The sequence below is a fragment of the Prosopis cineraria genome, unplaced genomic scaffold (genome assembly GCF_029017545.1).
Source record: "Prosopis cineraria cultivar Desert tree isolate PC_DT_omini unplaced genomic scaffold, ASM2901754v1 PC14, whole genome shotgun sequence".
NCBI lineage: Eukaryota > Viridiplantae > Streptophyta > Magnoliopsida > Fabales > Fabaceae > Prosopis > Prosopis cineraria.
The window spans coordinates 29,138,901-29,153,686 of NW_026555345.1; the positions used below are offsets into that span (position 1 = coordinate 29,138,901).

Here is a 14,786-nt window from a genome sequence, read left to right on the forward strand (position 1 = left end):
TGAAACACGGCTTCATTGATCGCCATGGCGCTCTTGCTTCATGGGGAAACTCAGAAGAAACAAACCGAAAAGAATGCTGGCAAAGGGCGTGGTGTTGAGTGTAATCATCGAAGAGGCCATGTGGTTCGACTTGATCTTGGATATCTTGACTTGCAAGGTACACTTGTTCCACCATTGGCTGAATTGCACCATTTGAAATATTTGGATCTAAGTTTCAATAGTTTCAATCTCACTGAATTCCTTAAATTCATTACTTCTTTAACCCATTTGAAATATCTGGATCTCTCTTTCATGAATCTCAAAGGCAAAATACCTTATGAATTGCGAGATTTGTTCCGCTTGCAAGTATTGTCCCTTTCTTCAAATCAGCTTTAAGGTGGGGTACACAAATCCTTGGAGTTATGTCGTTTCCAGATATTGGATCTAAGTGGCAACAACTTGAGTGATGAATTAGATGACTTTGTTGAATCATTCAGGTGTGTGCTAACAATTCCCTAGAGCTCTTGAGTTTATCTAGAAATCAAATTGAGGGGTCGGTGCCAGATCTCACTTCTCTGGAAACTTTAGAGCTTGGGTGGAATCAATTAAATGGAGTCTTACCTAATAGCATAGGACTATTGTCAAGACTTGTGTATTTACTCATTGGAAATAATAATTTGGAAGGTGTGATTTCTAAAACTTATTTTTAAGACTCTTTAAATTGAAAGAGTTAGACTTATCTTTTAATCACTTGGTCTTCAATGTTAGTGGTCGTTGGGTCCCCCCTTACAAATTGGTTTAGGGATCTTCCTTTAGAAAAGTTAAACCTTTCACACAACCAAATTGCTGGCAAGCCTCCAAATTTCTCAGTGGTACCTTACTCTACTGTGCAAATAGATTTGAACTCAAATTGATTTTAAGGTCCAATTCCGCATAATTTGTCAAAAGTAGTAGCATTGGATTTATCTAATAACAAATTTTCAGATGCTACAAATCTCTTGTGTCCAAATGAGACCATACTTTTAACTTTTCTAGATCTCTCAAATAATCAATTGTTTGGAGTGCTTCCTAATTGCTGGAAATATTTCAAATATTTGATGTTTTTTTAATGTAGAAAATAATCGCCTCTTTGGAGAGGTTCCTGAATCAATAGGTGCACTGAGACATATCCGAGCATTGCATTTTTCGAACAACAAATGTGTGGGTGAAATACCATCCACGTTGAAAAATTGCACTTTGCTAGAGACATTTGATGTTGCCTAAAACAATTTCTCTGGATTGTTTCCTAGCTGGATTGGAGATGGACTTAAAATGCTGCGTATACTCATCCTAAGATCCAATATGTTTCCGGGGAGTTTGCCCTCCAATACTTGTTATCTTTCTCAAGCCCAAATACTTGATTTGTCTATGAACAACATCTCGGGAAGTTTACCTAAATGCATGAACAATCTTTCTGCTTTGGCTAATAAAACAAACTCTGATGCAAATATCAGTTATTCTGCTTCAGATAATGAGTTTCGTGATCTTAATGGACCGATAACATTTGGGTTATTAGATAATTTATTAGAAGATAGTGCGTTACTGGTTGTGTAGAAAGGTAAAGAGGCTAAATATCAAAGTATCTTGGGACTTGTGAAAAGTATCGATCTCTCCAACATGTTAACCGGAGAAATTCCAAGTGAAATGATGGATCTTGTTGGATTGGTTTCCTTAAACTTGTCGAGAAACAAGGTTCATGGAGAAATCCCTCCGACCATTGGACAGTTGGAGTCATTGGACTCCCTTGATCTGTCGAGAAATCATTTGTTTGGAAAAAATTCCTTCAGAAACTTGCACACATAGATTGCCTTAGTGTAATGGACTTATCAAACAATAATCTGTCCGGTGAAATCCCACAAGGAACTCAACTTCAAAGTTTTGACGTGTCTGCTTATGTGGGAAAATCTTGATCTCTGTGGAGCTCCTCTCCCTAAATGTCAAACTCATCAGCCAACTAGAGAAGATCAAAATGATGGAATCTTGAAGACGATATCAATTTTCAGCCTAGGGTTCTACATCAGCTTGGCAATGGGATTTATCACTGGATTTTGGGGAGTTTGCTGCTCGTGTTTTTTAAAAACGCAAGGAGATATGCTTACTTTAAGTTGTGGAGTGACATATATGACAGAATGTTCGGGATTGTTGTCATAAGCACGGCTTGCGCAGATGGATTGGATCAGCCTTCAGCATAATGGGTAATCAACATTGGATTTTGTCTTTTCAAATCAACTAATTTCGTTCGTGCTACTTTAATTTCTTCTGTAAATGAACTGATGATTGCATGTCACATATAAATTGTTGACCAACAGCTGATAACATGCATCTTCTGATATTCTTAAAAATTCATCTGTACGTGAATGCAAATGATAAAATTCATGCTTGAAAGAAATAAATTAATGGGGATGGACAATTTAAGAATCATCAAAGACACAGTATAAATATAATCCTTATAGAGTCCAGTGAAATGAGGCTGATTTACTTCTTAAAAAATCAATTAAACTTTGATTTCTTGCATTTTTTTTTTTTTGAAAAATAAACACCGCATATATATGTTGCAAGGCGAGGTTCTGATTTTGTAGCGTAGAAATTTGATAATATATATTCTTAAATTGTGAAATTAATGAAGTGGAGTTTTCTCGACATTAGCGAATGTGTTTGTTCATTTGTTTGAGATCTTAAACTATGTTAATTAGCTAGTAACAAGTTAAGTAAACTCTGTTAATTAGCTAGTGACAAGCTGAGTAAGCTTTGTTTTGTTGTTGATTTAATTACATATTAGTTTCTTCCTTACAAGGAGTGCAGATGATCTGCTGCCCAACGTTACCAGATATGCTTGTTTCAACTTCGTCGTGAGATTGCATTTACAATTAAGGCCCATCTATTTTGACGAAGTTTATTTTGAGATTTTGTTTTGGGCTTCAAATTCACGACTAATGATAAGGCCCAAACCACCATCAAGGCTCAAAACTCAAAAGAATGCAAAATAAACCGAGGACGATGAAGAAACAGAATCTTTGTTGTTTTTCCCACCTTCAAATTGTTACGTGAGACTGGGACCCATTTTTTAATCGAAATTTAGCATGATCCGTACTGTTTACAATGTGTCATGGTCTTGGTTAATTAATATTCAATACCATTCAGTAAGAGAGGAACACAAAATAAAACAGCAAACGACACCGTGCGGAAATATTCTATTCAAAAAGACTATGGAAAGATCTGCTGGCTCAAAAAAATCAAATTAAAAAAAAAAATCAAATGACTTTGAATTTGAGCCCATAAAGAAACGTCAAGCTTGGCCACAGGTTACTCCATGTCGAGTGACTTGGATTTTTCGATGGAGCTGTGAATTTAAAGGCTCTCCCACAACTATAACGTATAAGCTTGGCCACTGGTCGTTTTGTTTGTTTTCTGGCTCAAAGTCTATGAAGTTTCTCTCACACGGTGAAAAAAAGTTGATCAAATTTTCTACTAATTTGTCAGATTCTTCATTGGATCACTTGAAGGAAAGAAATGCCATAAAAAAACAGTCAGGGTGGAATTCTAAATTAAAATTGCTAAACAATTTTGAATATATATATACCCCATTTCTTTTATAGACTATTAGAATTTGATATCTAAACATCAAGCTCATAAAATTTAAAAACTTAAAAATTATATAATAAAGTTACTACAATCAGTAATTAAAATATGAAATTTAAAAATAGTGAGAAAAAGATTAAATTAAAATAAAGTTAAAATATTTTTAAAATATTAAAAATTTTTATTAAAATTTAAGATTGTAATTTATAATTAATTACGTTAAGAAAAAATTAACTCTCCGTAAAATTAAAAATCAAACTGCAATAGGTGAACCACTTCGCGTGCGTGCCTTTGCCCTGTGCTCTCCAATTCCCTCCTTCGTACAAGTCGTCTCCTTTTATATTAAAAGTCATGCTTTCCTGCACGTGATTTGAACGGCTAGGAAAAGTAATAATAAAGCAATAAAATTATTCTAAATAACTTTAATTGAAAACAACGTGACAAATTCAAAATAAATATAAACTGAATTTATAAAATTTGATTATTAATTTAATTTTTAAATATGTCCACATTCTTTTATCTAAAATAATATTTATTTATATCCTTTAAATTAGATTTATAAAATTTATACAAATAAAATAAAATTAAATAGAAAATGTGTAAAAATATTAAAAATATCATTTATACTTTAAAATTTCAGATTTAGTTAGTTAAAATTTCAAAATTAAAGATTGGTTATTAAAAAAAATAATATTTAATTAAACTCAATTAAATTTAAATAAATAATTAAAAATTGAAATTAAAAAATTATATAAAATTATTTTTTATCAGATGTTGTCAAAAAAATTTTCAAAGTCTATATATTATTTTCGTTTAAATTTAGTCTGGCGAGAAGACTTGCTTCTCAAATCAAGACATTGGCTCTAATATCATGTCTTGTTTTTCCACAACCGTGTGGAAATTTACTATGCGTATGATCATGAAGCCTTTCACGCGGTATGACGATTATTTCAAGATGGTTAGAGAAAATGACAGTCATATACTCACTCCACAATTTATATTAATGATAATTTTAGAGTTTAATGCTCTTTAAATAATTAAAAAAATTAAATGAGCTATCACAAGTAGTCTTTCACAATTATATTTATATTCACACATCCTAAAATTATAGTTATATTATATACTTAATTTGCTTCATGTTTTTGTTGAATTTTCCCAAAGATAAAGTTGGCTCTTATTTTTCTCTTTCTGGTATGAGTAAGATCAGCACATGCAACCAAAATTGACAGATGCAAAATAAACACGATTGCCATTCAATTCGTATATTTTACTTCATTTATTATATATTTATATTAATAAAGCCAAAATTATATATGGAAATGTGTTAAGAAATTAAAGTGTATGAAGTCTCTTACAACACAAGGCATACTAATATTGCACAGGGCAGTCTGTGAGTAGCAGGGTGGCCATTAAATACTTCGCCTGATCTGTTCTTCGTTGTTCACAATACTGCATCGTTGACCTCTTTGTTAAAATATTTATTTATAAATTTACATTAATTAATAAGTCCAAACAAGTTGGTCCTTTTGATTTTATGTGAATCGTGATAGGTGAACCACACAAATAAATCTAATGGGCAGAGGCCTAACTTACAACCATATAATCGTCAGTTATTCCCTATCTCTTAATTGACTGGATCAAGATAATGTAAGATAATTAATTAATTTATTTATTAAAACAATTACTAATCTAATTCATATAGGCTGATCAGTTGATAACAACAAACATATGATAGTTTTTTCACTTTCTCCATTATCTCTAAATTCTCTACAACTTCAGGGGTCTAATAAATTGTGCATCTACTCATACTCAAAGTAATCGAGATATTTCAAACAGTTATGAATTCTTTAGGTACACACGTTAATTTATTTGAATTTTATTTAATTTATATAAATTGAGATACTAAAGTTAACCCATGGCATCAGAACTTAGTTAAAATTATTTGATTTGTAGTGTCTCAATTATTTTATGAATTATAATTTGTTGACTTCTCATCTTCTATTGAGTCTTCTATTTGGTAAATATAGAATATTGCATGGTGGCATTGATTTTATTATTGTCGGATTCACAGGGGTGAAATCAAGGAATATTTTGTTTTTTCTTTTATAATTTGAAGCCAAGTCCTTTGTGAATCACGACTTACCGAATGAATATCATAAACATTACCCCCGTCTCCAGAATGAAGATGGATCTGAGGTGCGTTGTAGCTTCCATTGTGATGGTGCTTTTGCTGCATTTCCACTCACTGGCTTTTACTGCTGTCAAGTGCATAGCTAGCAAGAGGCTCGCTTTTCTTTCTCTTAAACTAGGCTTTGCGGATCACAATGGCTCCCTCTCCTCTTAGGGCAATGCAACGTAACCCAACAGAATGTTTGCAACTGGCATGGTGTTAAATGCGACCACCAAACCGGCCATGTGAGGGGGACTTTATCTTTACTAGCAAAATTTCAAAGGCACGTACAATCTCCCCATCATTCGTTGATCAAATCCTTGGCTTTCTTCAACTTAATAGAGAGTTATATATATCTATCCTGCGATTCATTGAGTGGCTGATTAGATGACTTTGTTTCATCATTCAGCTATTGTGCTAACATATCACTACAATACTTGGATTTGTCTCGTAACCAATTCATTGGCCCCTTATCGAATTTCTCACACTTCTTGTATCTAGAAAGGTTGGTTCTAGATTACAATAAACTCACCGAACATATAAGCCATAACATTGGATTGTGATCGGGCTTGAATGTGCTATTGATTGTGCATAATTATTTCCAAGGTGTCATATCAGACACTCATTTCTTAGCATTGATCTTTTTTAGCGTTGCAAACAAACACCTCATTGGAAAAATTCCAACTTCAATTGGTTCATTGAGTCAAATTTAAGCATTACATTTAAGTCACAATTGACTGAGTGGGAAAATACCTTAGGCGTTGAATAAATGCATAGATTTAATAACCCATGATGTTGCCCAAAGATCAATACCAAATTGGATTGGTATTGGGGTTAAAGGCTTACGTATCCTCATTCTTAGATCCAACATTTTTTCAGGAAGTTTGCCTTCCAATATCTATCATCCATCTCAAATTCAATTCTTAGACCTCTATGAACAATATCACCCGAAGCTTACCAAAATGCCTCAATGGACTTTATGAATTGGCTTCTGATAAAACAAGTTTAAGTGTATCAATAGACATTTATCCTCTGTGGTGTGAAATCATTTGCCAATTAAGTTCTATGGATAGAGCATCATTGATATGGAAAGGTAAAGTGTCCAAATATGATAGTACACTGGGATTGGTTAAGAGTGTTGACGCTTATTTGGTTTTTGATTTCATTTTTTGTTTATAAAAATTATTTTATAATGCAGTTTTTAAAATTATTTTTCAAAAAAAATTAAATAAAAATCTGTTTGATTATATTAATTTAAAATAAATTTTATAATTAAAAAATAGACTGATAGTTATAGTTATAGACAATTTATGATAATGATAACTAAAAGAAATTAGTCAAAATAAATGTAATTTTCAATAATCAAATATAGTATATTTTGAAAACAATAAAAATAAAATGAAAACAACTTGAAGTTGTTTCTATTTTTGTTTTAAAAAATAAAAAAATAATTTTGAAAACAGTTAAATCAAAAACACTTGTCCAAACAAGTTTTTATTTTTTTTATTTTTAAAAATAAAAAACAGTCTTTAAAAATTTAAACAAATAGATTCTTGATCTCTCAAATAACATGCTGATAGGCGAAATTCCAAATAAAGTTATGGATGTTGTTGGATTGGTTTCCTTAAACATCTCAAGAAGTATGCTTAGTGGATGAATCTCTACAATAATTGGACAATTAAAGTCACTTGATTGTCTTCATATGTCAAGAAATCACCTAGTTGGACACATTCCTTCAAAGCTTTCACAAATAAATCATCGTAGCATGACATACAATGATTTGTCTCGACAAATCATACTCGACACTCAATTGCAAAGCTTCGATTCCTCTACTTATGCGGAATTATGCAAGACTATGTGGTGCTTCTCTTCCGAAATGTCAAAGGAAAGCCAACAGAACATTACCAAGACAATGGAGATTCCAAAGATGATGGTGGACAACTCTTCAATCAAGGTTTCTATATTAGTTTGCCACTTGGCTTCAGTACAGGATTTTTCTGAGTCTGCAATCTCCTAATAGTTCTCAACAAATCTTGGAGATATGCTTATTTTAAATTGATGAATGATGCATATGACAAAATGTGCGTGCTAGCTGCCATAAATATCGTTAGATTGTGCAATACAAAGAGTGTCTCAACTTGAAGGTAATAATTGGTATTTGGTTTTCATTTCTGCTTTGTATTCATATAATTTTCCATTTTTTCTGCTAGTACTAATAATTGCATCTCATTTAAAAATTATTATAATGATTATTTAATACAATCTTTGGCAGGGACTTGGGTATTTTCTATTTACAAAATATGAAAAATCTCAAAAATTAAAGGTCCCATTTGCTTATTAAAAATGAATTGAATAAAATGGATTGAAAAATAAAGACAAAAATAAGAAGATCAAAGAAAATAAATGAGCATATTCATATACCAGAGAAGTAATTTAATTCATAGGGTTAGAAATCATGATTTATAAAATTTTTTAAGAGTATGATAATTCCTTCATTTATAGTGTATAGAGTTAATGAGCAAATAGGACTCTGAACTATTGCTCGAAAATTGTCCTAGATCATGAACTCTTAAAATATGCAAAATAAATCCTAAACTTTTAAATTTATAGTAAAATAAACTTTGACCATTAATTTTTTAACACCGTTACTGTCCACACGGATACAGTAATAGTCAGGGTTAAATTTGTAAGAAAATAAACCCTAAATGGTATTTACATGGACAATAACAGTGTTAAATTTAACAATTAGGATTTATTTTGCCATAAATTTAAAAGTTTAAGGTTTATTTTACATATTTTAAGAGTTTAGGGTTTAGGATAATTTTTGAATAAGAGTTCAAAGTCCTATTTACTCATTAACCCTAATATATATTAATAAGTTTAATCATATTTTTCATAAAGGAAATAGTAATTTAGTTCATTTTTGTCTTAATTTTTTCAATCAATTTTATTTAATTCATTTTTACTCACCAAACAGGACCAAAGTTTTTCTAGTTTAGAGAAAATGGAAAGTTAATGTTTTTAGCTTCTTAAAAATATACAAGTATATTATATATATAATGCCTTAATGCCTTTCTTGCAAAGAACTATTCAGAAAACAGGTATTATATGCTGAAAGTTAAATATATCCTTTTCTGGAACCATGTGTTTTGTTCACTACTTTTCAGCTCTCTAGGTTTAATTTGTTGCTTAACAAATTACTTTTATACTTTTTGATCCATGGATGTTGTAGAGCTCTTCTTGGAGGAGTGCTTCACAAAGTTGCCTTGTCCGCTTCTTCCATCATCACTAGAAAAATAAGCAAGGCATTTACTTTATCCATATGCTGTATAAGTTTGTGACAAAAGAAAAGTGTTTACGATAATTGTTGAAGCCTTTCATGTTCCCGTTTAGTTTGCAAAATAATTGTACTGTAAACTCATTACTTGTTCTCTTAAGGTCAATTTGCTGGCATGTCCTTGTGGTTTAATTTGAAATAACTAGAGTTAAGATATATTTCTAAGCTCAAAAAATATTTACAAAAATACTTACAAATCGCCCACAAATAATATCCTTAAAGTGGCAGCAAAATTTGAACTCATGACCTTATAAATTATGGATTAAATCCTTATCAATTGAATCAATCTTCATTAATTAGTTTAATTAATTGAAATTGAACATTTATTGTTGGTTTAGAACCAGGGTGTTGTGGCATTATTTTCTTATAAAAAAAGTAAATGGTGGAGGATTATTAAGTTATTTTATATGACTAAACTATGTGCCCATATTTTTCGCAAATGTATAGCGTAAGATAGAGTTGATAATTTGGCAAAATGAGTTTTAAAATACTTAAATATATAAAAAAAACTTATATAATTAAGATTAAGCCTAACATCTCGAAATTTTTTGAGATAGCCCAAATGTTCAAATTATTAAATATTATTTTATTTTTTTAGTTAGTTTCAATATTTATCTTAAAGAATTAATATTTTTTAAGTAATTACTACTATACTGCATCATTTTCTATCTTTACTAAAGTGAGACCAGGCATTGAAAGAGTAAAAATGAAAGCATATGAAGTAAACTCTTTTGTTTAATTTTCCTTAATATTTTCAAAAAAAATATTTAGAGTAACTAGTTATTAGAACATTCAAATTTCATTTAGGAGTATAAAATGTGTGCAATGGAAGTTTAGGAAAGGATTTGTGAGTATTAAATGAAAGTTGAAGTGAAGGTTAATTTTATTTTATTTATAATAACAAAATTTGAGTATTCAAGTAATGCCTATTAGGGTTTAAGTTTGGCTTGAATTTCTTTAGTTTATTTCTGTGAGCTAATTAAAATTGAAGTAAAAAAAAATTTAAGCTCTCAAGTTCTATCCTAAAATTTTTTGGGCTCATTCATTATGACTCGTCAAATTTAACTTAAATTATTAGCTCTAGTTTAAGATAAGTTACCATGTTCATGAATCATGAATTGAAGTTTTTTCTATATCTTTTATCTCTCTCTCTCTCTCTCACTACTTATATATCACATATATATACATATATATTACTTAAATTTTGGGGAGAATCTCACTATAGGATCATAGGAGGAATTTTTTTTTTTTTTGCCAAGGAACAACACATGCTACTCAAAGAATACCAATTGTCTAAGAATAAAAAACAAAACATGAAAAGCAAAGAAAGAAAAAGCATTGAAATAAGTTCCAAGGAAACAAACATATCAAACCAGAAGAAAATCCTAAATGCATCATGATACCCTATCCTAGGAGAGAAACCAGAGGGAATGGGGGCTTGGAAACCCAATTTGAAGAGTACGTCCCTGTAACTGTAGCTTGAAAAATCCATGGAAGAAACTTCTTAAGATGTACTTAAAGCCAAAAATGCTTTGTGATTGCCTCAGATATAAAAAATGATATACAAATGTTGAGAAAAGGTAAGGAGGTCCACTTAAAACAACATCAACCAAAGGGAAGGAAACAAGGATCAACAAAAAGATAACCATAATAATAGAAGAGGCCTAATCTACTAGAATTGTGCTAATAACCCAGAGACACCAATCCAAGCAGGTGGTGGAACCCATCTCTTATCCTCAACAATCATTCGAGAAATCTTTCTAAAGTAAATAGAGAGGCAATCAGTCCAAGCAAACTCCCAAAAAGCATATTCAATGGTAGATACAACTAGACAGCCAACAACTATTAATAAGTTTCCTTAAGCACCCCTCACTTCCACCAATCCCAAAATAAAGCCAGGGGGTGACACCAATCCAATAACATTTAAATATGCCAAAGAATTATACTAAAATAGGGCATTCAACAAAAAGATTAACATTAGATATAGAAAGATTGTACCCAACCCAGCTGAGTAAATTTTGAAAAAAGTTGTTTAGATCTGACCATTCCCAAATCTCTGCCATCCATATTATACACCTCATATATGAGATTTCAAACATAGTTACCATTGAAAATTTTAAAAAGTTTGAATGCACCAAGCACACTATCATTGATTCAGCCCTTAGTTTCTCGAGATTTGACGTAGACCCAAGACTCTTCATCCTTAACTCTCTCATTAGTGTAACAAGATCAGGAGGCACCCATCTCAAATTATCCACCCCACCGATGAAATTAAAAATCAAGAACCAGAAGTAAATTACCTTTATCAAAACCCAAAAAATCAGCCATATCAGAGGATTATTCCACTCTACTTCAATTATCAATCTCCCTACTATCAGATCATTGCTTTTTCCTCAAAGAGCCATCGTAGATCTGAGGCCAAAATCAACAGATATCTCAATGAAAACACTTGCAACCTTCAACGCCCTTGTCGCCAGAGACACAACCCCAAGCCACACCCCAACTCCTTAGCGCAATGACCCCCTCTTGTCCCCATCAACACAAACACTCGACACATGCACACCCATCGACACATGCCTTCAGGGTAGATGCTAGAGAGTAAAGCCTTGAGGCTTACCGCCTCCATAGGCAGGGAAGACTCCTTAATGGAGAAACTCTCATGAAGGAGAAAGAAACCCTAGAGATTTAGAGAGCACGGCCGCTCTTCATCGAAAAGGCCTTGTAGATTCTGTCCACAGGAGGAAGTTTACTTCAGCTCAGTCTTTGAAAATTATTAAAACTCACTACAGGATTGAGAAATTAAATTAAAATTATATTTTGTAAGGAAATATTAACGAAAATGTCTTTCAATTATTTTTTGATAATGACAAAGAGGAATAAATGACTAGCAAGAGAGGATTGGTTAATGCTTTATTTACATTTGCTCTTGTATTTTGCTTCTTCTTCTGTATACTTTTCTTGTTTTTCATTGACATTGTACCAAGTTGTAATTCCTTTTTTTTTTTTTTGCCAGTGAAATATGCATTTCTAATATATCTCCTTGCTCTTATATCTGTTTGCATTTGTATTTTATTTATCTTGCTCTGGCACATATTAAGTTCATCCTCACATTAAGGGCAGGGGGAGCAGCTTATTCAAATCAAACTAGCATTTCGAGCGATAAGCTCTACTACTAAGAATTTAACATAATTGTATTCCCAAAATTGAAAATTGAGATTTGTAGTTAAACTGATGCAGCTAGTGTCAATTTTCAAACCATGTTTTTGAAGAAATGAAACCACCTCAATAAGTTGTCAAAACTCAAAAGACGTGAGGAGCAAACAGGGAGTCAAAAAGCACAGATGGTAAGAAACGGCTTGGTATAGGTGCACGTGCACGTCGTTTTCTATATACCCTGGTCAAGTTTTTGGAATCTCTTATCACACAATATTTCTCTAATTTTTTTCGTCAAAATTAACTTATTTTAGTTAGGTTAACGTTAAAAGAATGATATATTTATGTAAAGAGCATGAATAAAAGTTTTAGTGAATGAATTAATTTTTAAATCTGTATTTATCGTTAATATAAATTATGAATTTTTTACTCTTATCTTTTTTCTCTTGCGGTAAGAGCAAGTGCAACCAACAATACATTGTGTAATGCAAAAGAAATCCGATCTCTCCCGTTCATGTTACTGAAGTCAATCATGCACATTTCTTAAGAAATTAAAAGTCTATAAAGCCTCTCATCACACACCACAATCTGATTCTGCCTATTAAATTAAACATGGATCTAATAAAGTATGGTTTCATTGTACGTGAGTGATGTCTCGAGAGTCGAGAAGGATGATGAAAGGCACAAGGTTCGTGGTTGCTTCCATTGTCATTTCGCTTGTGTTGCATTTTTGTCGTCAAGGATTTTTGCAGGTGTCGGCAAACACTAATTGGTAAATGATAATTTTATGTAATTTTATTTTTTAATTTAAAACTTTAAATATTTAATTAAGTTTAATTATATATCATTTTATTATATTAGTTAATTTTTAACTTTTAAATTTTAACTATACAAAATTTATGATTTTAAGATGTAAATAATATCTTTAATATTTTTATACAGTTGTTAGTTAATTTAATTTTATTTATATATATTTTTTAAATTTAATTTAAAAAATATTGATGAAAATTATTTTAAATAAAAACATAAGAGTTTGTTTGAAGATTAAATTAAAAATTTTATTTATATTTATCTTAAGTATTTTAATGTAATTTTTAATTAAATTTTTTAAAGGTAGTTGTGTCTTTTTAATAAATTATTACGTTTTGGTTTACTGTTGGACGCACATGGCCGCAAAAATCACGCTCTGAGTTGAATGTAAGTGGGGCCGCCGCATTAGACAAGGAACAGTGTGAATTAGGAGAAGGAGGAGCAAAGACGGACGTGCGACAATTATTGGTTCTTGTGATTTACAAGTTCCAAATCATAAAGAACTTATTTTTTTTAATGTGATCAATTATAAGATATAATTTTAATTTTAATTATAATTTTTAATATTAAAAAAAATTATTTTAATTTTATTTTAATTTTTTCTTTTTTTATCTTTAAATTATATACTTTAATTATTATTATTAATTATAGTAATTTTGTTGCATTATTTTGAGTTAAAAATTTTATTTAAAATTTTACTTGCTATAATTGATTGATATAATAAAATAAAAATAATGAATTATTTAATTCTTATAATTTTGATCCAATTATAACTCATTATATCTTAATTCCTGAAATTTTGATTAAATTATAAATCAGTCCTTAAATTTTACCTCTTATAATTTAGTTCTGAAAGTTTCAACCTCTTAAGTATCAGATCTTATATTTTAAAAAATAAAAGTATAAAGATTCAAAATATTTTTAAATTTATTACCAATATTTTAAGTTATTAAACCCTTTTAATTTTTATAAATATTATAAATAATAAAAGTTTAAAATATTTTTAATCTTTATAATTTTATTTTTTAAAATATAAGGACTAATATTCAAGAAGTTGAAACTTTGAGGACTAAATTATACGAAGCAAAGTTTAAGGATTGATTTATAATTGAATCAAAATTTTAAGGATTAAGTTATAATGAGTCAAAGTTGAGGGATTGAATTACAATTAGATCAAAACTATAAAAACTAAATAATTAATTTTTTAATAAAATAAGAGTAATTTGGCTTAGTTTGAGTAATTGCTTATGCTTTGTTTTTTGTGTGGTTAACATAAAACAATTGTTAGGTTGTGGATTAAGGAAGATTCCAATTAATCTGTAACTTAATTTCTTATTTAATTCTGAAATAATAATTTGAAAAATATATAATAAGATTAGAATAATAAAGTTAAATAAAATCAATTTATTTTGTAGATGGGAAAGATTAAGTTTAGGTTTAGGTGATTAAGTTGTGATTTATTAAGCTCCTTGTTTTTTATAATTTTTTCAATTAAATTTATTTTATTTATTTAATTTTAATTTAGTTTTTAAAATTAATTTTATTATAAAAAATACTTTCAATTTTTAGCTTTTCATAATTATAATTTAAATAGATAATTTATTGACTCTTAACAAACGTAAAATTTAATTTTTATTAATTTTAATACTATTTAACAATAGTGTCACTATTTCTTTATTGATATGCACGGAGAGGGAAAGAATCGCTTCTTTCTCTCAA

At 30.0% G+C, this 14,786-nt stretch overlaps 1 protein-coding gene across 1 annotated transcript; it reads left to right on the top strand.

Moving 5' to 3' along the window:
• Positions 1-24: 24 nt before the first annotated feature.
• Positions 25-1,572, top strand: LOC129292450 (receptor-like protein EIX2). Its single transcript, XM_054929999.1, has 3 exons — positions 25-345; positions 415-476; positions 1,269-1,572. Exons 1-3 carry the CDS (start codon positions 25-27, stop codon positions 1,570-1,572), a joined length of 687 nt encoding a protein of 228 aa, XP_054785974.1.
• The last annotated feature ends 13,214 nt before the right edge of the window (positions 1,573-14,786 follow it).